This window comes from Podarcis cretensis (assembly GCF_951804945.1).
Source record: "Podarcis cretensis genome assembly, chromosome: 4".
Lineage (NCBI taxonomy): Eukaryota > Metazoa > Chordata > Lepidosauria > Squamata > Lacertidae > Podarcis > Podarcis cretensis.
The window spans coordinates 97422998-97448827 of NC_137173.1; the positions used below are offsets into that span (position 1 = coordinate 97422998).

At 42.6% G+C, this 25830-nt stretch overlaps 1 protein-coding gene across 10 annotated transcripts in view; it reads right to left on the minus strand.

Annotated features, from left to right (window-relative positions):
* The window catches only part of LMO7 (LIM domain 7), a 158919-nt gene that overhangs the window by 94241 nt on the left and 38848 nt on the right, over positions 1-25830 (minus strand). For all 10 annotated transcript variants that reach the window (XM_079972404.1, XM_079972401.1, XM_079972402.1 and 7 more), the window contains 2 exons: positions 10654-10724; positions 6774-6843 (listed from right to left, as the gene is read on the minus strand). In XM_079972404.1, coding sequence (XP_079828530.1) covers positions 6774-6843; positions 10654-10724 — 141 coding nt within the window. The remainder of the gene's footprint in view (positions 1-6773; positions 6844-10653; positions 10725-25830) is intronic.

Here is a 25830-nt window from a genome sequence, read left to right on the forward strand (position 1 = left end):
AGTGGTTTGCACTTCTGTGCATGCAGCAAACCTGGAAGTAACCTGTTCCGGTACTTCCGGGTTTGCTGTGGACGTTCGACAGAATGGATGCTCGACGAGGCGGACGCTAGATGAGGTACCACTGTAATTCAGTTCCATGCTTGGAGGTGCATGTAGTTAACTGAGTCAGAGCTGCACACTGGTACTCACACTCCATTTATTAGAAACAACACAACAAATAGCTGGCTTTGGTTTTTGCATTCAGAGGGCAAAAAGGCTTTGTGACTAAGTATTCATCACGCATGCATTAGAATTACTAATTATCGTTATGGTGCATGGAGAGAAACAGGCGACTGGTCACATGAGTGGGAAGCCCAGAATTCTCAGACACTAATCTCAGCTGACTGTGACATTCCATCTATGTAAAAAGGAGAAGAACCAAAGTTGCTTTTCTCCAGGCTGCACTAAAGATTGATGCAACTTTGATAGAGAAGGCCTAACTAGACCACTGTGTGGTAGCAAGTTTAGCAGTGCACATAATTTTTACCTGAGCAAAGGGAAGGCCAGGGGAGCCTGCGTGTAAAATGTGCAACTAAACCGTAACTCTCCTCCCACATTTTCTGCCTTCTTTTGCAGCCAGCTTCCCCTAATCTGTTGCATCTAAAGCCAGCAGAGATATTGCAAGGGTATAATTTATAAACTCAAAATCTCCCTCTCGTTCTCTTGCACATGCACAAACTGTAAGTCAAATCACATTTCTACTTCTGTAGACACAGTTATAGTATTTGGGATGGAAGACCTCATGTGAAGGCAAAGTCCAACACTTCAAACTAATATAAAATAGGGAGTAAATCTCAAAGGTCAGACAGTACATTTAAATCTTTACACTGCCTTTAAAAAGTAGCTCACAATGACAACATCACAAAGCCAACAGCTTTCATGTCTGGGGCACACTTTCACACTATGCATAGCCCTTTGCCCATCCACATGATTAAAAATGGAGAATTACACAAACCAAGCATACAAAGCATATAAAAGACACATAATTCCTCCTTTACTTGGTGCTGAACTGGGCGCATACATTTTATATAGTGAAGAGGGATGCAAAGCATTTCATATTAAGTTACATATCAGGGCAATTGGCTCTACTCATCGGGCAAAAGGAGCCGCATGCTTCTTTCACCAGTTCAACCACTTACGGTACTTACTATTTCCTAATGACCCTTGGCAAACCTGCTTTTCATCTGGCTTCAGCTGCCTCTCTCAGTTACAGGGGCTGCACAGCTGACAAATGCAGAAAGATTGATCCCTGGGCTAAGTGAACACACTGCAGGAAACAGAGACACCCCCTTCCATCAAATGGAAGGATTTGGGAGAAAGACCTGCAAACCTTAGGTACCACTGTGCCAAGATGAAAGTTCCCTCTCAGTCTGATTTAGGGAAAAGTAGGGGCGCGGGTGGCGCTGTGGGTAAAACCTCAGTGCCTAGGACTTGCTGATCGCAAGGTTGGCGGTTCGAATCCCCGCGGCGGGGTGAGCTCCCGTCGTTCGGTCCCAGCTCCTGCCCACCTAGCAGTTCGAAAGCACCCCTAAGTACAAGTAGATAAATAGGTACCGCTTTATAGCGGGAAGGTAAACGGCGTTTCCGTGTGCGGTGCTGGTGCTGGCTCGCCAGGTGCCGCTTAGTCACGCTGGCCACGTGACCCAGAAGTGTCTCCGGACAGCGCTGGCTCCCGGCCTCTTAAGCGAGATGAGCGCGCAACCCTAGAGTTGGACACGACTGGCCTGTACGGGCAGGGGTACCTTTACCTTTTACTAAAGATCAGAAGGTTGGTGGTTTGAATCCCTGTGATGGGGTGAGCGCCTGTTGCTCGGTCCCTGCTTCTGCCAACCTAGCAGTTCGAAAGCACGTCAAAGTGCAAGTAGATAAATAGGTACCGCTCTGGTGGGAAGGTAAATGGTGTTTCTGTGTGCTGCTCTGGTTCACCAGAAGCGGCTTAGTCATGCTGGCCACATGACCCGGAAGCTGTACGCCGGCTCCCTCGGCCAGTAAAGCGAGATGAGCGCTACAACCCCAGAGTCGTTCCCGACTGGACCTAACGGTCAGGGGTCCCTTTACCTTTATTAAAGATGCAAAATGTCTGCGCTTATCACCCTTTTAAAACCAGGGTTTAGAATAGTTAAGACAGTGACAGAGATGACAAAACATAAAAAATGCAAACCATTTTGTGACCTCCTGTGGTGAAAAGTGATCTGTATTGGAATTGAGTGAAGAATGAATAAATTTACAAAATGTTGCCATGGGGGGCAGGGGGAGAGAGGAATATGCAGTAGTTAGAAGGATCTTGCTTAATTTCAACGGTTATAGAAACATATAGGACTAGAATGAATGGGCTTCAGTTAAAAGATTATAGGTGTGGGCTGAAGGTTTTCCTGCACTGCAGGGTATTGGAGTAGATGACACTCTAGGTCCTTCCGACTTTACAATTCCCTGATTCTAAATTTATTGACAGCAACAGCAGTGTGACAATGGAACCTGTTACCTAGAAGGGGTGGTGGACTCTATCTCACTCAAGATTTTCAAGCAGAGGATGTGCAGCTATCTATTGGAGATATTTCAGCATGGAATTTCTTGAAACTGAGGCAGGAGGTTGAACTAGAGGGCCTCAAAAGACTTATCCAACTCTTCTGATGGGTTACTGACATTTAGACATTAGTGCTGTGTAACACAACTACTCCCAACCTGGTGAACCAAACATATTTTGGGTTACAATCATCCCTGACCATTCCCCATGCTGACTACAGATGATGGGACTTGTAGCTCAAAACACCTGGAACGTACCAGGATCAGGAAGGCTGGTGTATGATCTGGGTTGATTTTTAAAAAATGTCTTTATGTCTTCAGTTTAACAGTCTTCTGGTGGTGCCTTTTCTGGCTCCTTTCCCTCCCCTAGAACCTACTTCCTCTTGGGATACAAGCAGAAAGAGCCCAAGAAAGTCTCACATAAGGGTACTGATAAAAGTGTTTTGGAATAAGGGATGAGCTAAGATCGGTACTTTAGTGGGCCTTAAAGGTAAAGGGACCCCTGACCATTAGGTCCAGTTATGGATGACTCTGGGGTTGCGCCACTCATCTCGCTTTACTGGCTGAGGGAGCCGGCGTACAGCTTCCGAGTCATGTGGCGAGCATGCCTAAGTTGCTTCTGGTGAACCAGAGCAGCGCACAGAAACGCCATTTGCCTTCCCACTGGAGCGGTACCTATTTATCTACTTGCACTTTGATGTGCTTTCGAACTGCTAGGTGGGTAGGAGCTGGGACTGAACAACGGGAGCTCACCCCGTCGCGGGGATTCAAACCGCCGACCTTCTGATCAGCAAGCCCTAGGCTCTGTGGTTTAGACCACAGCACCACCCACACCACTCCCTTTAGCGGACCTTTGTTTTGTAATAACAAAAGTTTGTAATATGACCTAAGAATGCCAGAATATGGCATTAGGAGAAGACAACTTTAGAGAGATATTGGCAACTAAGAATGCTTGAATATATACAAGGCTACCACCTATGATTCCCTTAATTTCTTTAGAGTGTCTCAGGTGCAAGGTAAAGGATTTCAATGTGAATTGAAGTAGAGCAGTTTAACTCTCAAGGTATCATATTATCTGAAAACATAACAGGTGCAGAGATTCATTTGAAGCTTGGAGGTTTCTTTCAGTCCATTAAACCTTTCCTGCATTTGCTTCCTGTGAACAGGCTGCTACAGTTGATACTTGCTTTTATTGCTATAAACCTCAGAACACACATCACTCTGTAGAACGGCACAGTCTTCTGGAGTATGTGCTTCTGTTGACACTTGGTAGTTTTGTTAACAGAGGGGAACGTTGACAAACAGCAGTGGTGGCAAATCACACAAACACTCACTTGTCAAACCAGAGTTGGAGAAGAAATACAGGCTAAAAGTTGCCTGAATCTAGACAGCTGCCCAGGAAGTGTAAAGGGCAGGGCAAATGTTGCACATTCCTCATCCGCCCATTGCCAGGGTTGCCAACGCATTGCCTCCTACACTGAAGTCAGGAGTACATTTACTAAGAATTCAGCTTGAAAACATTGCAGGGCCCTGATGCTCAAAAATGCTACACCCACTAGAAACTATTTGCTCTGGCTTAACTGGTTTGTGGTTCAGACCTGCCGTGGTTTCAGCTGCAATTCCAGTGGTAAGCAGGAAACACAATATAGAACAATCTCTTAACAGGGCAGGCAAAAATATGCTTACCCTTTATGGCATCAATGACCTTTGAACGCCTTAGCTCCGCTGCTGTGTTTAATCATCCACAAATACCATTTGTTGACTTGTTTGTGCTTCCACTGCGAACATTATCCCCAACTGCTCAGGACACACCCACATTCAGCAAGTGTGCACAATAGCACTACAGAGGAAAGTTCATGTAAAGTTTTCAACTGTCTAGCACAGGGACAGAAAACCTTTCCTGTTGTAAAGGACCTTGCTGCCGTTTATAAATTTGTTTGTGGGCTGCATGGAACATATATTGCACTAACAAAACACTCAGAGATACAAGCTTCAGCACATACAGTATAGAGAAAGGAAAATATGTACAGCAGGGGATGGGGGGAGACATCTCAGTTGCAGGAGCCAAATATGGCCCCATTTGATCTTCAGGACATTCCCCCATCACACACAGCCAGCCCATAATACATCCCTCACTGGCAACCCACCCACCTTTCAGCTGGTTGGATTGTGTCTTTGAATTTTGATAATGCCTCTTGTTGGGATGGAAGATACAGAGATGTGTGCAGAAACTAGAAACACAATGATACAGAGGTAATTCATTGCTCTGTTCATTTTTGCCTGCTCATGGGGCTCTTGAAAGTTTGCCCAGAAGAAGTGTGGCCCTTGCATTGCCCTCACTCCTGATGTATACGGACATATGCTTACATTTTTCCTCTGCTTGTCAATTCTATATATTGCCAAGTCACAGCAGACTATCTCTGCAACCAAGCTGGGACTGGGCGTACTTGTGTAGCTAACTAACACAATCACAATGCATGTTTTGCTGCAGAAGTTTGGTTCCATGCCCTCATGCATTATTGTGGGGTTTTTTTTAATGGCAAGGACTACCTATGAGGGGCCTTTACTTTACCCTAGATATGCATACTTCAGAACGTATTATCTGTCTTTTAGTTTAGCTTCCCCGACCCCCACCCCACCCCAGCAACACACTCTTAGTTTTCCTGTGGAAATGCTTGCTTCGCATCTTATTTGCAGCTTAAGAAGCCCAGCTTTCACTGCATGCTTTTTTGCGTAAAGAGCATCACACAGATGGAATTTGCTAATTGGAATGCTGCCCTTCCTGCAGTACACAATGCCCGATTCAAAACGGTCAATCGCTCCCCAAACATTTTCAAGAGAAATAACATTCAAATGTGCTTAGTGACGAACAGTACTGTGAAGAATGCTATGGGTTCTGGTCTAAAAATAATCCTACCTACCATGCCCAATGCATTAAAATACTACTTCACCTGAGGGAACTCACCTCTGCTTCGTTTTGTTTTTAAAATAATTTATTACCTATAAACATTTTGGTCAGCAACTCACGTTCCCAACTGGTGAGATATTTTTAACACAACTAAAAAGGCTGGCTATCAATACCTCCCCTCTCCCAAACATCTTCCAGTAGGTGAAGAGCTGTGTCTTAGTAGAGCCCCTCTCGTTATACAACACGGATGCTCACCTTAAGATACCAAGGCTTCTGATTCCCCCCGCACTGCACTTATGCCATCAGCAATAAAGCTGCTCTCTAGTTCTCCTCATCTTCTGAGGACCACGTTAGATGCTGCATAGGCATCTATGATGGATCTGCCCCAACATGATTTTCTTTGGTAAGCAGCAGCCATAGGGAATGAGCATTTGGATAACAGTGACACAGATTGGATGAGGAGCAATTTTACCCTTTCTTCAGTGGTAATCTGCCATAAAATGTCTATTTTGGTTCAAGTGTCACTTTTCCTTCTATGGAAGGGCTAAATGTTGACTCTCTGCACAAGGGAATGTGGTGTAAAAAGATATTTTCCTGTATCCCCCAGGGGTGAAATAGATAATGTGCCCAACATAGGAAGTGTTAAGAGCCCCTAGACCTGAAGTTGCTTATCCCTATTAAAAATACATTTTCTGTTTCAAATGGTGCAATGTAACAAACTAATCTGCTGTTTCAAAATATAATTTATTTGCTTAGCAATGGCAGGAGAGTTTGTTACATTTAAATGAATACCATCATTGGAGGAAAGATAGGGGATCATGGTGGGAGTACATAAAACACTGGATAAGTTACTTTAAAACTTGACCCAGATGTTGCATATGGAGGCAGGAAGTAAAGAGAGAGAGAAGACTATCCTTTTAAAGGCAACATTAGTAATGCTTAGTAATTGTGTTGGTATGAAGAATGAGATGAAACCCAATTCAAGGAAAATATTGCTGTACATTACTAGGCTTGGAATAGCTTTATCAATATCAATACATTAAGAACATGTTGTGAACATCTAGTAAATCTATACTGTAACATGCAAACAACAAGGGGGGGAGCCAGATGTTGTTGGACTACAATTCCCATCATCCCTGACCTCCTGCCATACTGGGGCTGGTGGGAGGGCACACAATGGCCAGTACTGCACTCAAACCTTATATTAATATCACCTCTAAAAATCCAATTTGCCAATGCTAATTTGAATAAACAGAATCCAGAAAGCAAAACTGACAATGCAAAAATATTCTTTACGACTTACCAGCCCAGCTATTGGTGTTGACAGACGATTAATCTTTCTAATGATGCCAGGTTTGATCTTGTTAATTAGACTACAAAAGAATGAGAGTTAACCAGGTTTTATAATGGAATTTTACTCTAGGGCTAAACATAAGCATTAAAATTACAAAGTACTGCTCCTCTCATTTAAATTACACGAATCAATTAAACAGATGACAACTGCCTTTGCCTCAGCTTTTCTACTGATAAAAAATATAACTTATGCATGTGTACACGTAAGTATCAAAAGATTGGGAAATGTAAAACAAAGAAACAAAAATCTTTAAGCATGGGAAAATAAGTGCCAAACAAGTAGAATGTAATTACACAAAATTACACAAAAATGTTTGTACCATGAAGTTGCATACATAAACAATATTTATTTCTGTTTTGTTTTGTGCGGGTGGTGCTGTGGGTAAAACCACAGAGCCTAGGACTTGCCGATCGGAAGGTCGGCGGTTCGAATCCCCGCGACGGGGTGAGCTCCCATTGTTTGGTCCCAGCTCCTGTCAACCTATCAGTTCGAAAGCACGTCAAAGTGCAAGTAGATAAATAGGGACCGCTACCCGGCGGGAAGGTAAACGGCGTTTCCGTGTGCTGCTCTGGCTCGCCAGAAGCGGCTTAGTCACGCTGGCCACGTGACCCGGAAGCTGTCTGCGGACAAACGCCGGCTCCCGGCCTATAGTGCGAGATGAGCGCACAACCCTAGAGTCGGTCACGACTGGACCTGATGGTCAGGGTTACCTTTACTTTTTGTGCAACCTGCTATTTTTTAAAAAAAGTTATTTCCAACTTTCTACCTTCAGGGAATGCTTGGACTTACCTGCCAAGGAATTCCCCCTGTGCATTGCGAGAATTTGGGAGTGTCTTAGAGCTCATGGTTCACAAGAACTGCTGGCCAGACCTTTTGCTGGCCTCACCACAGCTTCAACTGCACAGAGAATGCAACCATCACGTTGTAAGAAGAGACTAGTGAAAGGGACGAACGAGGTTGTCTTTTAGAGAGGCTTATGCACCATTTTTCAATTTTGGGAATTCATGAATTCCAATTCATTGGGAATAGCCTCTAATAAGCTTCTGGGGAACTCTTGTGCTCCTCATTTAGAAAAGTTGTACTGACCAAGCAAGGACCAGTTCCCTTACCCAGACAGAACAAAAGCAAACACCACCCATGTAAGATAAGACTACACTTTGCTACAAAGAGGAGGGGGGAAGTATTAGCATAGCTGTCAAGTGTCCCTTATTTGAAGGGACAGTCCCTTATTCCAGCGCCATGTCCCGCTGCTGTCCCTTATTGATGGATGTCCCTTAAATGTCCCTTAAATGATGTCCCTTAAATTTCAAAGGAAGCAGCTCCTCTCCCTCCCTCCCTGCCGGCCAGGGAGGAGGGAGGCTCTAACTGTGTTGTTTGGCTGTGTTGCTCCCCCAATAAGAAGTCTAAGAACGACTGGGGGGTGGAGCTTGCATGCCTTGTGTGTGGCTAGTTAATGCAAGCTGAGAGGGTTTTTGAATGCTGGATGCCATTTTGTTGCACGTGCTGCTGCAAACTTTGCAGTGCAAAGCCAGGCCGGGGAGCCATCTTAAGTTGAGGCTGCATAGGCCTTGTGGTGCATGTGATTCAGATTCTATTCAGTTGAACTTCTGGTTACAAAATTGGTTGGGCAGTGTTCTCGAAGCTACCAGCATGGGTTTGACCAGTCTGCAGGAGGATAGGAAGACTGGAGTGCCTGGAACAGGTGAGGCTGCAGGTCCCTTATTTTCAAGGCTGCTGGTCCCTTATTTTCAAATCTGCAAGTTGACAGCTATGAGTATTAGTCATCACCCCCATCATTAGTACAGAGAAGGACAAACAAATGTGACTTGGGACAAAGTTGTTCAGAACCCTCTTGTAGCATATGCATCACGGCCAATTTACACAACCAGGAGATTCATCATACACTTAAAAAGCAGGTCCAACTAGAGCACTGACGAGTTCAGCATACAAAACTGGAGCTGAATTGAATGCTGGGCTTAGTCCAGCTGGCAGCAGATACAGTTACACAGTGTTATGTGGACAGGCAGCACCCAAGTCTCCCCAAAGCAGATTTTTAACAAGGCAGAACTCAATCAATATCCTGCCTCCAGTTTTGACAGTCCTAAGAGAGTGGTTCACACAGGCAAGTAGCTCACAACTGCTTACTTGCCAAGGTTTTGTGGACTAACTCTACTGAAAGGCGTTAAGATAAATCACACATGCATGTCATCACTTGATGTGATGGTTGTCAGGTGGTGACCTATATGGGTGAACCAGCCCCACCAAGAATGAGGCATGGACTCCAAAGGTCTTAATTTAGGAAGATTCATTATGACAAAGTTGAAAAATTGCCTATAAATACAGTATGTGAAGCAAAATAAAACTTCAGAAACAGTAACAGCTCAGTCTCCCACAAGCCTGGTAGCCTAGATTGCCATAATTGAAGGTCTTCCACTTATATACAACAGCATGCCAACAGGTAAAAACATTTTTTCTCAGTTTGCTCACAAATACTTGAGAATAAGTGGAGGGGAGAACATAAAGTGAATGATCTATAAACCCTAACCATAGAATTAAACAAGTTGCAGCAGTGCAGCTTTGCATTCTCAGAAAGAATTTCATTTCTAAAGGCTATCCTCCAAGATCTCTCTTGATTGCAAGTGGGTGCTCATTAGTATGAATGAAGGGAAGCTTCAAAAACGGGTGCAGTCCCATCTGTCAAATGCCAGATATTTTCACATTTCTATTGCCAAATATGACAAAAGCACTAGGAAAATATATCTTTGGAAAGGGTATCTGGTAGGAGTTTTAAACCTTTCCAAAAACCACAACTACTTATTAAACATGTGGCAGAGGAAGAGAGGGAGAAGCAACATGCTGATGTTTAAAAAGGTTGGGGTACTGGGAGAATGGTACCAAAACACTCTCAAATACTGACACTTTTTGGGCATCCTTTTGCTAGATAATATGTAAGAGAAGCCAGGAAGAGAAAGCTCCTTCTCCTCAGAAACTGACCTGATTCACACCTCCCAGGCTAATGTACAGGTAAGAACTTGGGGTTCTCCACTGACGAACACACTTTCCAAATGTTCCAAAACAATTCTCAGTTTTTAAAAATATATATATTTAAAATGCATATTTTGAGAGAAAATACAAACAAATGCTCATGTGTATTTCTTTCTCTTACCAAGTCACAACTTATGTTGGAATCGGGGAGGTATGGACATATGGGGAAACACATGATACATGCTGCATGTGATATATATCATGTGATACATATTGAAAAACACAACCACACCTTCCAGATGTTGTTGGATGCCCATCAGCCCCAGCCAATATGACCAATGGCCAGGGATTCTGGGAGCTGCAGTCCATCAACATCTGGATGGATGGCCACAGGTTCCCAACCTCTGAACTAAACGATCCTCAGAATTGGTGCTGATACAACCCACCCTCTCTGCAGATTTTTTTCGGCATCACTTGGCTGAAGAGGAGGACTATGTCACATTATGCATGGGAATAATAGAAGTGGGTAGATTTATACCAAAATTGCTCTGTTGAAGGTGGTTAATGTTTAGTTTTATATGCATCAAACAAAATATAGAAGAGAAATGCATTAAATAAAACACCCAAGAGCGCACACAATTATATTTTCAGTTGCAATTAAAACATTTTTCATGTTAGGCATGGGGTGCGCAAGGCATCCTGGAAGACAAAGCAAAATACTAAGAAGTCTTGTAAGCCTGAGAAGAGCAGAACTGCTTCTGCTGTTGCACTCATCAATAGATGATCAACAGCTTTAAAAAGCTTTACAGATAAATGCCAACCTTTTCTTGTCAAGAATACTTACTCACACAGGAGGACTCCATTTTCCAAAGCAGCACGGAAGTCGTTCTTTCCAAAACTTTTCCCAGTAGCTGCCTAGAAAGAAAACATATCATAAGCTGTCTTTTCAGAAAATGGGAAACAAGAGAATGCAGCCTTTTTAGATGTATACATAGGATGTCATTTCTCAAGTCTGCAATTTTTACTCAGCATGGTGAAACCCCCCCCCCCTTAATCCTGGTGAGTGTGACAAGTTCCAATCTCCCTCCCAAGTTTGGACATAGAGAAGGGGCAGAATAGGATCCACACTGTTGTGCTCAATAGGTTTCAGAAACACACAGGAGCTGCAAGTATGATCTTTACCCTTCCCTCCTAGTTCACCTAGGAAGACACATTGACCCCAACCTCACACTGATTTTTGTAGGTTTGTAGTAATGACAGGGGCAACCACATGTTTTGAGTTGACTATCTGTATCCCTAATGATTATTCATGCTTATGAATGCAAGACGATGCTACCTTTTAAAGAGGGCACAGGAGACATTCTATCAGGGAAATGGCCCCGATAACAAATTTGCTGCATTCTTAAGGTGTTTTACCTCAAGGGCCTGAATATTTGTTCAAAACTACGTCTACCATACTGTGTCTCTATTCGCACTTTTATTTTATTAGAAACAGGGACAGGGCACACACCCCAGCTTCATAACCTGCAGGTTCCCACTGCAATTCATTCCTGCAACTTTCATTAAACATACAGGGTTAAAGGGTAAGTGTAAAGGGACCCCTGACTGTTAAGTCCAGTCACAAACGACTCTGGGGTTGTGGCGTTCAACTCGCTTTACTGGCCGAAGGAGCCAATGTTTGTCTGCAGGCAGTTTTTCCGGGTCATGTGGCCAGCATGACTAAGCCGCTTCTGGCGAAACCAGAGCAGCACACAGAAATGCCCTCTACCTTCCCGCCGGAGTGGTACCTATTTATCTACTTGCACTTTGACGTGCTTTCTAACTGCTAGGTTGGCAGGAACTGCTAGGTTGCTATGCCTTAGCATATAAGTAATGCATTCATAACGACATTCAAACCAGAAAAACAAATAGCTGCTAAACCCTCAAATGTCTTCCCACCCCCTTCATAAATTACCATTCTTCTGAACCATTCTTTTCTAATGGCATTCATCTTTTTAAACAGTTATACTAGTGTCTGTATTATTTGATCATTTGGATATTGCCCTCTACATGGGGCTGCCTTTAAAGACAATCTGGAAATTACAGTTAGTACAGTATGCCAAAGCAAGATAATGGAGACAGACATCAAGGATCCTGAACACTGATCCTGAAAGGTCATCACTGGATGACCAAATCATTTCCAGGCTAAATTTATAAAGCCCTCTGAAATCTCTTGAGGGACCAGGTATGTGAAATTCCACTTCACCTTGGCAGCCTGCCTGGGTGTTTAGATCAAGGGGAGGCTTTTTCATTGTTCCAGCACTAGGGTGATGACACAAGATAAGGCCTTCTTGGTGGTAGCACCCCAGTTATGACCTACCTTCTCCCTGGAAGTAAGCCTGGCATGGACATGGCTGACATTTAAGTGCCAGGTTAAAATCTGTTTGCCCAGAGACTTGTGGAACATCAGTCTGCTGCTGCAATTGGTATGCTGGAATGTTTATTATGTATTTTATTTGTAATAATAATAATAATAATAATAATAATAATAATTTATTTATACCCCTCCCATCATGGCCTGCTCGTATGCTGTTAGAGTTGTTGCTTTAATTGCTGTTTTAGTCCACTCTGGGATTAATTGATGAAGGGAGGTTTAAAAATGTCCTTAATATTGGCTACATTATCACCAGATTAATGAACTGTACAAATTAGATAAGAAAAATGATTTTGCCTCAGAAAAATCTAAGTTGGAAACAGAGTTGTTGGATTCTAAAGTTTAAAATTTGTCTAAAATGTATAATTTATTGTTGGAGTGGCATACAAAGGATGAACAAGTTAAATCAGTGATGGTAGATTGGGCAAGAGATGTGGGACATAACATAATGTTTGAAGACTGGGAAAGACTGTGGAAGAAAGGGGTCAAGTTCACTGCATGTACAGTGTTAAAGGAAAATATAATGAAAATGATGTATAGATGGTATTTGACTCCTGTAAAATTAGCAAAGATTTACCATAACAGTGATAACTTATGTTGGAAATGTAAAGATAAAGAGGGTACTTTTTATCACATGTGGTGGACCTGCCCCAAGGTGAAAGACTTCTGGGAGAAGATTTATAATGAACTGAAAAAAATGTTGAAATATACAATTAGTAAGAAACCAGAGGCCTTTCTTCTTGGAATAACAGGTTTGGAATTGCCCAAGAAAGATGTTAAATTATTTTTGTATGACACAACTGCTGCTCAAATTTTATTAGCTAAGAATTGGAAAACACAAGAAGTATCAACAGTGGAAGACTGGTAGATGAAGATGATGGACTTTTCGGAGCTAGCCGACCTGACTGGAAGAGTCCGTGATCAGAAGGAGGAGGACTATCAGGAAGAATGGATGAAATTTAAAGACTATTTAGTTAAATATGCTAAGTTAAATTGATTGGAAAAGCTTGCAAATAACAGGCTTAGGACATAACTAGGTAATGAGATGAATTAATATGTTTAATACTGATTTGGAAAGGAAAATATAATGATGTTAAGTGATTAAGTTAACTTTATAAGAATAGTGGTTTTGGAAAACCGTTAAAATGATATACACTGAAGTTCAACAAGGGGGATACAAGAAAGTCACTTAACAATGTTATTAAGTTTGGTTTAAATACGGTTGAGATGTTTGTTTGGTTGTTTGTATGTTTAAAAAATTCTTTGGAAAATCAATATAATTTTTGAAAAACATAAAAATAAAAATGTCCTTAATAAATAACTATCACTGGTGGCTAACAGTTTTATTTCTAAGGTACTTTAGTAAGTACAACATTTAAGAAATGCAATTAGCTGACAACTTGTACTTTCAACACACACAAAAAAAATGGGATGCATCAACTGGACTAGACCAAAAAAAGAGAGAATCAATCTCAATATACTGAAGAAAGAGTAGATAAACTCTCTTTTTTAAAATTCCTAGAGGAATACCTCATCAAGCTGAAACATGCTGGGCATCATTAAATAGCTCATTCTGCATACTGAGATCAGCGCATACTTTGCATCACAATGTCTAATCTCACTAGAAACTGCATACAGAAGGAATTACAGAACAGAGGTTTTCCCAGCAGGCAATGTGCAGCATTCTCCACTGGCCAAGTTGACGCAAACTATGTTAACTAATCCCCACATCCCTGTGTCTGCTACCTTTGCCCTACAGCCTTGGTAATGATATCATGTATTAGATAGGGCATTGCTATTCATAAAAAGGTTTGATAAGAGCCTCTTACCTGCCTTTGATATGTTTTTGACATTAGAGATGTCTAGTAGCTGTGGATTTCCTGCTCATATCGCTTTGGTAGCCAGCATGACATTATATTTAAATGAACACTCAGCAAAGATAGCATTGTTCAATTCTCCCCAAGCTAAATACAACCCTGCCCACTCTACTGTTCTGGCTCATAATAAAGAAAAAGACTGCTTCAAAAATGGCATTTGGCAACTATTGTATGACTGCTGTTTAAAAGCCAAGATCTCTTTTACTACTCGTCCCCTTAAGCCATTAATATATCATATCACTGTGGTGAAAAATCGTTAACTTTTAAAGCATTATGATTCATACTTCGATCACACACACCATTCACCAACTGGTTAATTCAGAGGTGTGGTGCATTTCTTTAATCCACATCAATTAAAGAAAAAGAAAAAGAAATCCAGTGTGTGTTGCATGCACCTCATTTGACAAATCACATTCCAGAAGAAACGAGGCTATCAGTTTCAGAGCATTCGACTTCCTTTACTCCAGTGCCTACACCCAAGTATGAGCCTGCTTTGCTTTCAGTGCATAAAGAACTAATTATTTAAACAACATTTCTGAAATTCCTGTGTAATTACTTGCTTGCTACTGTCAAAGTTTACTGAAGTAGATTCTCAATTATCTTTGTGATATCCATGTTGTAGTTCTAGGTTAGTCTTGTTGACGTCTTTTTCCGTGTGGCAAAAAAGATTAAGGATTTAAATATTTATGTGGAGTGAAACACTCACATTAACCAGGCATTACTAACCGGTAACATATAGAATTTACCCAAAGACTACTGGAGAACTAAAAGCAGATAAGGATCATACTTAGGACATGGGCAGCCAATATGTCCATCCAGTTATACCTTGTCTGGTGAACAGGCTATATCACACAGGGGTCCTTGCTGCTACTTGCTAAGTAATCATTTTTATTTATTTAGAATAATTTATATATCACTTAAATTTGTGGTTTCTAAGTGGTATGCAATACACATCCACATATATAAAGATCAATTAAAATTAATAGGATCAGAGAAACTAGAAGTTATATCCTGTCAATGGTACCCTTGTAAGACTTTAAGAGGTTATCTAGACCCTAGAAAACAGTGGCTTATAAAAGTTATCATTTGAGTTGATTGCCATCTATTTTCATCTCACAACTAACAAGCAGCAAACTGTAAACACAATGCAAAATTGCTGCATTAGGAGATTCTGTCTGGGTACTGTGTTCCAGTGGTGGAGCCACCAACATACCTTAATGCACACTGGTTTGTCATTGCCAAGGTTGCTATTGCTGTGGGATACATACACCACATTGTAATTTAAATATTTAGTAACTGCTGGAAAATAAACAATAACTTGAAGCTTCCAGGAATAATAATAAGAATCAATTCAGCAACATCTAGGAGAGCCAAGTTTCCCAAATTTGGTCTAGTGCAACGGTGCTATATCTTTTCCCGCAGGATGTGTAATTAATGCAAATAAAGGTAATTGTCCTAATTTAATTCTAGTGGCCATGCTTTTCAAACTCTGCAGGAGTCACTCAGCATATTAAGCTAAATAAAGAGAAACAGTTAAACACCAAGTTGAAGAACTTATAAGAAGACTGATTCAAACTGCCTAATTCAATTGACCAATATGAAAACAGTCAGCTTTGGTATTCAATGTTGGTATTACAAAGTAACCACCCTATTTATTTTGTAACAGACACCACTCACTTACTGTGATTATAGATTTTGCATTTCTGGTTGTAGTCCATTTCATTACTGGGATGCCTAAAGGAATGTGTTGCATAATAAGATCTGTAGCTTTACCAGAAGTTTCACATGGTACCTTTCATATCTAAATGGAGTGTTCCTTGATGAGGTAACCAAAACAGATTTGGGAACTAGGTCCCGACTTGCAAGGATTGCATTCCTCTGTGTCAATGAAAGTTCTCTTTAAAGCAATACCATGTTTTGTATTCTATTCCCCTTTCCCATCACAGCAGGGAGTTTGGGGCTGTGTGTGTAAAAGGATGAAAAGCTGGCTTGGCCAATGGCGCCATAAGACCTTGAGCAGCATGTGATGAAAAAAGGAGGGAGAAAACAGCCTAATTAGAAAAACTAACCAACAAACTTAAACCGACATGGGGACAAATAGAAGAAGACGCCTTACACAGCCCAACAAGACAACGACAAGAATCCACCAACAGCGTACGAATCAATATGGCTAACCTGATTCAAAAACACCCACCCACCCCACTGACACAAGAAAACCAAGTTCACCACAGCCAATCACAAGCAACCACACCCTAGGCCAACCACAACCTCTCTCACCACCAAAGGAACACAAATGAATAGTAAAGAGAACCCGCACAAGCGATGCTGACACAAAACCCCACACAACATTAAGTAGAATAGAAAAATTGCCACCCGACCCCACCCCCACTCACCATTCCCCCCTCCACCTCTTTTCCCCTTTTCCTCCTAATGTAACATTAATGTCTCAGCAAATGAAACTGACCTGTAGAAAATGTAACTTGAAAAAAGAGACATTGCACATACTTTTGTAAACCAAGAAATCATTAATAAAAATATGTTTTGTTTTTTTTAAAAAAGGAGGGAGAACTCTCTCTTAGGGAAAAACATGCCCTGCAACTCATTCCCCCCCACCATTCTCACTGCCTTCTTACTTTTACAAACTTTACACACCTAACACACTTTTATCCCACATGTTGCACAAAGGGAAGTGCATTAGTTCTGTCTGAGTTCTTTAATTCTCTTTCACTGTGCGGTCGTAAAGATTATCCAGTATGTGTCTGAGTCTCTCCTGCGAAACAGCGTCAGCCTGGAAACAATCGTGATCTTTCTGACCATGTGACAAGGAGATTTTTGGATAACCGTATCTCCACTTAATAAGCAGAGATATGAAGGAGCCTTTTGACTGCTCATGAGCATTCCTCTACAGTAGAAAGAAAACAGCAGACATGCCGCCATTACACTTCATTAGCACGGTAGGGAAGCAGCTAGGTCTACTTGAACAAATTTCTAAACATGAGGAATTATTCAAAAAGCAGCATCTTGCCTACAGCTAATACAGTCCATTTTATCACATCCTCCTGCTGCTTGTGAATTTAGGGCAAAGCAACATTCTACACATTACAGAGTATGACATGGCAGAATTGTGGCATCTAGCACTTTCCCATGGTGGTCGTGAGGAGGAAGACTTTTGTGTTGTGAGCCACCATATCAGAGAGAAAAGCCTTCAGCACTGATCTCTTCCTGCTGTGCTGGTTTACTGCACAAGAGTTTTAATGTGAGGGAATGTTGCAGCAAGAATTTTTTACAGAAGATCAGCTCTGCCCTTCATTGTGTGAACTGTGCAAAATGGTTCTAACACCTATAGAAGGGCAACCTATTGTTCTGCTGCAACCTCAATCGAAGCACACAAACTCAGAGGCTGATTCTTTCAAGAAGCTTGGTGAAATACGTTGATCCGACAACATGCCCCTTGCATTCCTCTTGGAGCCCGGAGGGAGGGAGGGAGGGAGGGAGGGAGGGAGGGAGAGAGAGAGATTGAGAGAGGGAGGGAGAGAAACTTAGCACAGAATTGTAGTTTGGTTCCTTAGCAAGCAATCTCACATTTCACTTGGGAGGTTGGAACACTTGTTCACACATCCATTGGTGTGTCTGAGATTTAAGTGGCAGGGAAGGTGTTCCTACCTCCTGAGAGGCAGAGGAATCAAGCACAGCACCCCCCCCTGGAGAGGCAAGGGTAGAATTTGTGTCTGACTCTAAAGGCTGGACGGACAGAGTGACAGGAAGCTTCAGTGCTGGCCTGTGACAGTTCTAGAGGCAGGGCGCGTGGATCTCACTTTGGTGACTGATGAGACTTGAGCGCAGGATGAGTAAAATTTGGACCCAGCACTCTCAGGATCCTCAGCATCAAACACCTGTGGACTTGCCAAGTCTTCTGGAGCCTTCCCCAGGGTCCACTGCAAGCCACCGCTTGTTGTCGTCTTACCTCAGCCAGCCCAAGACATACATGGAAGTAATGAACAACTCCACGCTCATCTGAAAAGCTAGTCTGAAGGAAGAATGGTGCAAACAGTGGAAACGTGTACTGTCTTCCTCATGACAGTGTACAAACAGAAGCAGATTGCTGCAGTGGTTTTCACCCCATGTGCTGTGGCACCTTGGGGTGCCTTGAACGGTCATGGGTGCTGCAGGTAACACTGGCCTCTGTCCCTCTTTCCTTCCTTCTGATGCCCTCTTGTGTCTCTGCCTCCCAAAGGCTTGTTTGTTGCAGCAGCCCCAGCTACAAGCTCCACAGACGAATGGTGCCTCTGGGGCTGGCCAGGGGGTGCTGGCTGCCAGGAGCAGAGGTGGCCTCGGAGTAAGCAAGCAAGTGGGTAAGGTCACTCAGCTCCCAGCCAGCCCTTGCTGTTGGGAACGGACTGGCAGGCCGGCAACTCACTAGCCTTACTTGTGCTTGCTGTGAGCAAGGCTTAACTGGGAGCTGAGTGCCCAGCACTGAAGGGGAGCTTTTCTGCTATGCAGGCCTGGCAGCGCCCAAGGTATGATGCTGGCCTCATGTTTGGCCAGTCTCCATTAGGCCACTAAGGCTGGGGGGATCCTCTTCCGTGGACTCAAAAAGGTTGAAAACCTCTGGATTACTGTATTGGGGATTTGGTTCTTGCAATTTGGTTCTTACACACATTTTAATGTGCATAGGGCAGGTCTATCTAAAGGCTTTTGGTAGGATACTTCCACCCTTTCCAGAAAGCAGTAGAATAAAGCAAGGAGGAAGTGACATGCTAAGTCACCACATATAATTTGGAAGAGATTTTTGGAGCCAAAAATTATAGTTTGCAGTGATTTTCTGCCAAAAGCAGAGCCTTAATAGTACTTCTGGATATGTTTTAATAGTATTCATAGTTTCACTGGCATTGAGGCCTCTTACTGTTTATAAAAAGTTTGAGGTTTAAGGCTAAATGAACTCATCCTTCCTCTGAAAAGTCCTGAATTTAGCAATGCTGCCCCCCTCAAAATACCAATTATATGCATATATTTTACAACTTAGTGTAAGAAACGGCATACTTAGGGGTAGCTGCCTTTCAACATTCTCTTCTTTATTGCAGTTTTCCAGTTTGGAAGCAGCTTCTAACTAGTTTTTCTTTTCGTGCCCAGGTTTTAGATGTGAGAATTCTGTTCTTTTTCCTGCTTCCTACTCTTTAAGATTCTTCCGGATTATCTTTATATCGTATATTTGACTAAAAAACAGAAGGATGCAATGTACAACACTTAAAATGTCGAACACATTTTCTAGCAATCTTCCCTCGCCATGCACTCACAGTCAGTGCGGACTCAGGAACAGCACTGCTTCCTTGAATACCATTTTATTTTTAAGGTATCAAACTTTTAAAATTTAAAACCAGGTTTGATAGTGGCTAAGGTAGGTGGTCTAAACCACTGAGCCTAGGGCTTGCCAATTGGAAGGTTGGCGGTTCGAATCCCCGTGATGGGGAGAGCCAGTGTGATGTAGTGGTTAAGAGCTGTAGTCTCGTAATCTGGGGAACCGGGTTTGCGTCTCCGCTCCTCCACATGCAGCTGCTGGGTGACCTTGGGCCAGTCACACTTCTCTGAAGTCTCTCAGCCCCTCTCACCTCACAGAGTGTTTGTTGTGGGGGAGGAAGGGAAAGGAGAATGTTAGCTGCTTTGAGACTCCTTAGGGTAGTGATAAAGCGGGATATAAAATCCAAACTCTTCTTCTTCTCCTCCTGTTGCTCAGTCCCAGCTCCTGCCAACCTAGCAGTTCGAAAGCATGTCAGAGTGCAAGTAGATAAATAGGTACCATGCGCTGCTCTGGTTTCGCCAGAAGCAGCTTAGTCATGCTGGCCACATGACCTGGAAAGCTGTCTGCGGACAAACGTCAGTTCCCTTGGCCAGTAAAGTGAGATGAGCGCTGCAACCCCAGAGTCGTTTGCAACTGGACTTAACTGTCAGGGGTCCTTTACCTTTACCTTTTAAGGTAGGTACAAGGATTCTAGGTAGATTTGCTGCTGAGTTTAATTTATATGTTACAGGTCATAACTAGGTACACATTTTGAGCTATACCTGGCGTACACAGTGCTGATGCACTGGTCAGCAAAAATGCATTCTGGGCTACATGTCAGATAATGATTTCTTTCCTGCTCAGCCATATGTAGATGTGACAAAAGTTTGAGAACTGTACCAGTCTAATGAAGCTAGGCAGTTATTTTGTTGGAATCCAAGAGAAAGAACAGATTTGAAATTAGAAGTGAAAATGAAGAAATGGGAACCCAAAACAGTACCATGTCATTTCTTTTCCCCAGAGCAAGGGGGAAAAAAAGTGTTTGGTGATCTTCACTCCCACTACTGTTCTACAATATTGCTAATATCACACATTTTCAGCCAGGCTACTCTCCATAAAATGCAGCACTGAACATAATGAAGAATTCACTTTGTTATCAACACTTCCCATGGATCAGGCTTCAACTTGTTTCCATTACAGGGATGTTTTGTAAAGTACATGGCAAAGGGAGCATGGCCAACATTGCCCAGCATAGCCTAATGAAAGATGCACGGTGCAATATTACCACAGGTTCAGAGCCAACGCCAGGCTTGTTCACTGGCAAGGGATGAGAGAAACTGCCTCTGGCAGATATGTTCAAGTAATTACAGTCAGCAGAGGGAGGACGGGCATAAATCAACATAAAATCCGATGGAAGAAGGGAATCTGGATTCGTTCACTGATTTGAAGGAAGCTCAATTGTGTTCTCTACGACACCACCAAAAAAAATCCATTAACAAATATATACTGCAAAAGCGATAGCAATTTTGCTGCGAAAAACTGCTACAAATAAGCAGTGAACAAACTCACCATTTTCTTTAGCAATACATCTGCACTTTCTAGCCTGAGCTAATCTCCCTTAGACATCTCATTCTATTACCATTGCCATAAAGTACTTTGCCATTCGGTCAGTCATTTTCCTGCATGACAGATTGCAAGTTTTATTCTACCCAAGTCAACCTGGCTCTAACTTGCATCTTGTCTCCCTTGCATGAGGGTAACACAACAGGAGGGACGCAGGTGGCGCTGTGGGTTAAAGCCTCAGTGCCTAGGGCTTGCCGATCGAAAGGTCGGCGGTTCGAATCCCTGCGGCGGGGTGCGCTCCCGCTGCTCGGTCCCAGCGCCTGCCAACCTAGCAGCTCGAAAGCACCTCCGGGTGCAAGTAGATAAATAGGGACCGCTTACCAGCGGGAAGGTAAACGGCGTTTCCGTGTGTGGCTCTGGCTCTGACCTGGAAGTGTCTCCGGACAGCGCTGGCCCCTGGCCTCTTAAGTGAGATGGGCGCACAACCCCAGAGTCTGTCAAGACTGGCCCATACGGGCAGGGGTACCTTTACCTTTACCTTTAACACAACAGGAAAGTTCTGGAGCTGTTTCACCTCACTATAACATGGCTGAGATGAGCTAAACAAGTTTGACAGAATCCTTCTCTCTTATTAGGGTGTGTCTCCCAGAACAAAAGATCAAATTACCACCCTGCTAGTTGCTATGTACATTACCCACATACCAGCTACAGATTAACAAGCCGAAAGCAGACAAGTGCTATTATTATGTATAAAGCCTCCTACAGAGTTGAAGGGACTGATTTCTAAAGCTAACCAAGGAAAGTTCTGCTTTGTATATCTGTCTATGTAAGAAACTCCCTGCACTTGTCTCCTCTGAATAAGGTGGGGGGTGGGGGGTGGGGAGAAGGGGAAATTGTTTGTAAAACATCAACAGCGTGTTCATGTAGTGAAAGCCTGGCTATTTTGGTCCTCAAAGGAAGGCAAACCTTGGTACAGCATGAGCCTCTTGGAAAAATCACCAACAATCATAAAGAGCTAAGGTGCCAAACCTGGACAGTAAGTCAGTGTCAAGGGTTTTACGACAGCTAGATATCTTGTGCAAAAGAGGAAGACCCCAAAGCATTTGTCAGGATACAACAGTAGGATGAGAAAGAGGTTCAGGGTCCAGTAGAGAAATGCTGGGAGCTTCAGGCAAGGGTGTAAGCAAACAGGATAAGCAATTAGGAGCTATGGGTGCTTCCATCCATCTGCGAGTCAATTAGAGGACCATCATGCAAGGGACCTTGATGAAGAAAGGTATAAGGAGATTAAATAGGAAATATTTAGGTGGGAACAAATGAAGTTTAGCTAAGCATGCATTCAGGGGAAGAGCCAATGAATGACCACAGCAGCTCATTAAGTCAGATGTTTGGTAACTGCAGTTTGGACATAGTGGTCCAGAAACAAACTGGCAGCCAGTGCAAGTGCTTTGGAACAAGGGTTATGTGAGTTCCAAATGGACTCTCAGCTAGTAATCTGGCCACTGCATTTTTGATCAGCTGGAGTTTCTGAGCAGTCTTCAAGGATAGTCCCACACACAGCGTACTGCAGCAATCCAATCGGGAGATTACCAAAAGACTGAATACAGTCGCCAAGTCACCTCTATTCAAAATGAGTCAAACCAGTGAGAGCTGGGAATAAGTACTCCTAGTCCCTGAGGCCACCTGAACCTTCAAGGACAATGTTGGATCCAGGAATACCCTCAAGCTACAGACCTGCTCCTTCCAAGTGATACAATTCAACCCCCTGCAATGCAGGAATCTCAACACGGGGTCCCCCATCCAATTTGAAACAATGCCGGACTCTGCTTAGCATTGCAAATATGCTAGTGGCTCTATTGCTGCACCACTAGGTACTGAAAACCCATTCAAAACAGATCATCTCACCACCTCTTGGATTCAAGAACTTGCAACAATGAAGGGGCAGTTTGGCTTCAATGTTCATTGAATGTTCATTGACTTCATTGTTGCAGTGTGGCTTCACCAGGTGCACAGCCGAGGAGAGCGCCTTCTCAAAGCTTGGTAAGCACTTGCCAGGCCTCAGGAAGGATGCGTGAGGACTTTGACAGGATCTTAGAGTCCTTCTTTCTCCTTCCGAAGCCAGACAAGTGCTTACCAGGAGTTGGGAAGGACGCTGCTAGAGTCCTCACACCTCCTTCTCAAAGCCTGGCTTAAACTGGTGCCACGAGGGCTGGAGTGGAGGGCGTCAAATGGCCTTGCACAGGGTGGCATATTACCAAGGTCCATCCCCAACAATAACGCCTCTATATTTTCTGGATCCAGTCTCAATTCATTGGCCCATACTGAACCCATCACCATCTCCAAGTATGGGCCAAGCTCTTCAAACACCTCTCTCAGTTCAGATGGAACAGAGAGACAGAGCTGGGCATCACCAGCATATTGGAGAACTGCAGCTTTGGTACTGCTAAAAAGATGGGCAAACAGAATAGAAAATGGAGAATCAGCACTAGAGTTACCAGAGTCTTTAAACCATCAATTTAGAGATGAGAATATCCTGAGCAATTGAGCCATGCAAGTCCTATCAGAGTATCTAGGGGATTTCTACCACTTGGGGATAAACTTTGGCTCGCCTGATGTTACTACAATTCCCATCATCCCTGGCCACTGGCCAAGCTTGATGGGCCTGACAGCAGCTGTAGTTCGAGAAACATCTGGAGGGCCAAAAGTTCCCACACATGTGCTACACTTAACATTGTCTGCTGATAAAGAAATCCTTTTGCCTCCCCTACACAAAAATTGCTTAGAACCTCCAAAGACATACGACAGGAAACTTAATACAAGGATCTGATGATAAGACACAAGGAAAATTTGAAAGTTTAGTGGTACTTGCCAGAAACTACACACAGCAATCATGGATGGAGGAAGTAATCTGGCTGCAAACGAGTGAAGCTGCAAAATGTTAACAAACAAGAGCTGCCTTGTATTGGGTGGAATCCTGGTCTTACTCAACATTAGCTTGCACTCCCTTTTTAGTCAACATGGGAGGCATTATTCTACTTTACATTACAAAGCAGACAGCAGCAAATGAAAATATTTGCATTTCTAATCTATTTATACTTTTTCTGTGGTCAGTGAAATAATTTTGGAGATCTGACCTTTATGGAATGCTCTTCTAAATGCATGACATTAACTATGCAAGGCGGCTTGCCATAGCCCAGACTGCTCATGTGTGTTAGACAAGATGCTTAAAGCTTTATTTGCAGACCACAATGGTTTCTATGATCAGCTACATATTGGAATGTTCAGACTTTAAGAATGTCTGAAGTTCTGCCTAGCAACTCAGACAAAGAACAGCCTATTCCATGTAAATACATCTTCTCAGCAACATACTCCATGGCACCATGCCCTTCTCTGCTACTTAAACATAGCAATTATTTTCTGAAACAAAAAAAAAAAGAGTTTTATTTATAGACCAGTAAAGCAACTGAAGACACCTCTTCCACTGTGCCCTGAATAAGAAATTAAAGCTAGTAAATACCTTTAGCATTAAGCTATACATCATACAAAACAACTTGATGGCTCAACTGCAAGATATGAAAAAAGGGGAGGGGATGTTGAAAGGGGAGGTCAAGTCTTAAAATTCCCTATTTAATCTTCTATGTATCAAGTCTAATCAGATTTATTTAAGTAAGGTTTAGGGGTGTTTTTTGGCATGATGACAAAATTACATTACATGCTGGACATTTCTAGAAGGATTTGCAGGGGTCCATCATTCAAATGTTAAGCACAACTATGCAGAAGTCCCTCTGGGCTTGCAAAAAGCTTGCATACACACAATTTTAAGCAAAATTGTGCTGAAGCACTTATCATGGAACCATACCTTGCCTATTCAAAATATAGAATTTTGCCATGATCAGCCCAGTTCATTAATTTATTTATTATTAATCAAGAGGTTCTTTGCACCAATAAAAGCTCACTGGCATAGACTGATTCCTTCATACATGTTTGCCGTTCACAAACTTCATTGCACGTCACTATTCCTGCTCCTGCTCCAGAACATCCAGTGGAAAAAATTAAGTGATGTATGCATTTGTGTACAGAATATGTAAATAAAATGAAACTGCTTAATGATGCAGCTGAAAATGAGCAAAAGTTTGAACAGTCTCAAACATCTGTCATAAATACGCTTTTTAGCCAATCTGAGACTATTTGTTCTATGAGTGGATAGGGTACAGAAGAGATTTGACATTCACAATATCTGCATTACAACCTAAAACGAAACAAATTTAAAAGAGTAATGTTTAAAAATGTGCTTAATCTACAAAGAAGTCAGTCCATTGTTCCATCTAGCGCAGCACTACCTGTTCTGACTGACATCAGCCTTGTAAGGTCTTTTAGCATACCTATCATAAATTTATCAGAGGAGATACCAGGGATCAAACCTTTTAAGCCTTCGGTATTCAAAGCACACAACATGCTTTGAGGCAAGCATCCCATAATCTAATCCAGCCACAGCACCTGCAGCTAGCTGGGATTCTCCACCCTGTTTACATTCCAACTTGATTAGTCCATAGCATCGAGATTACCATATATGTCACTAGCAATGACAAGGTGTGGCTAAGATGAACCACGGTGGAAATACATGCAGAACAAGTTTAACAAAATGTTCACCTGGCTCCAGCAAGCAAGCTCTGCCAGAACCTCAGGTAAACCACAATCCAACAACCTCCCAAAGACTTCAAAACATAGAAATGAGCAACCAATGCAGCTTGTAATAAATGACTATATGTATATCATAAATGTAACAAATCCACTTGGGATCATCAATGTGTACAGGGTCAGCTTTTAAATAGTCTGATGTAAGTTCAAATTTGTATCTTTGGATAACATTAATTATTCTGCTCTTGGAGCCCT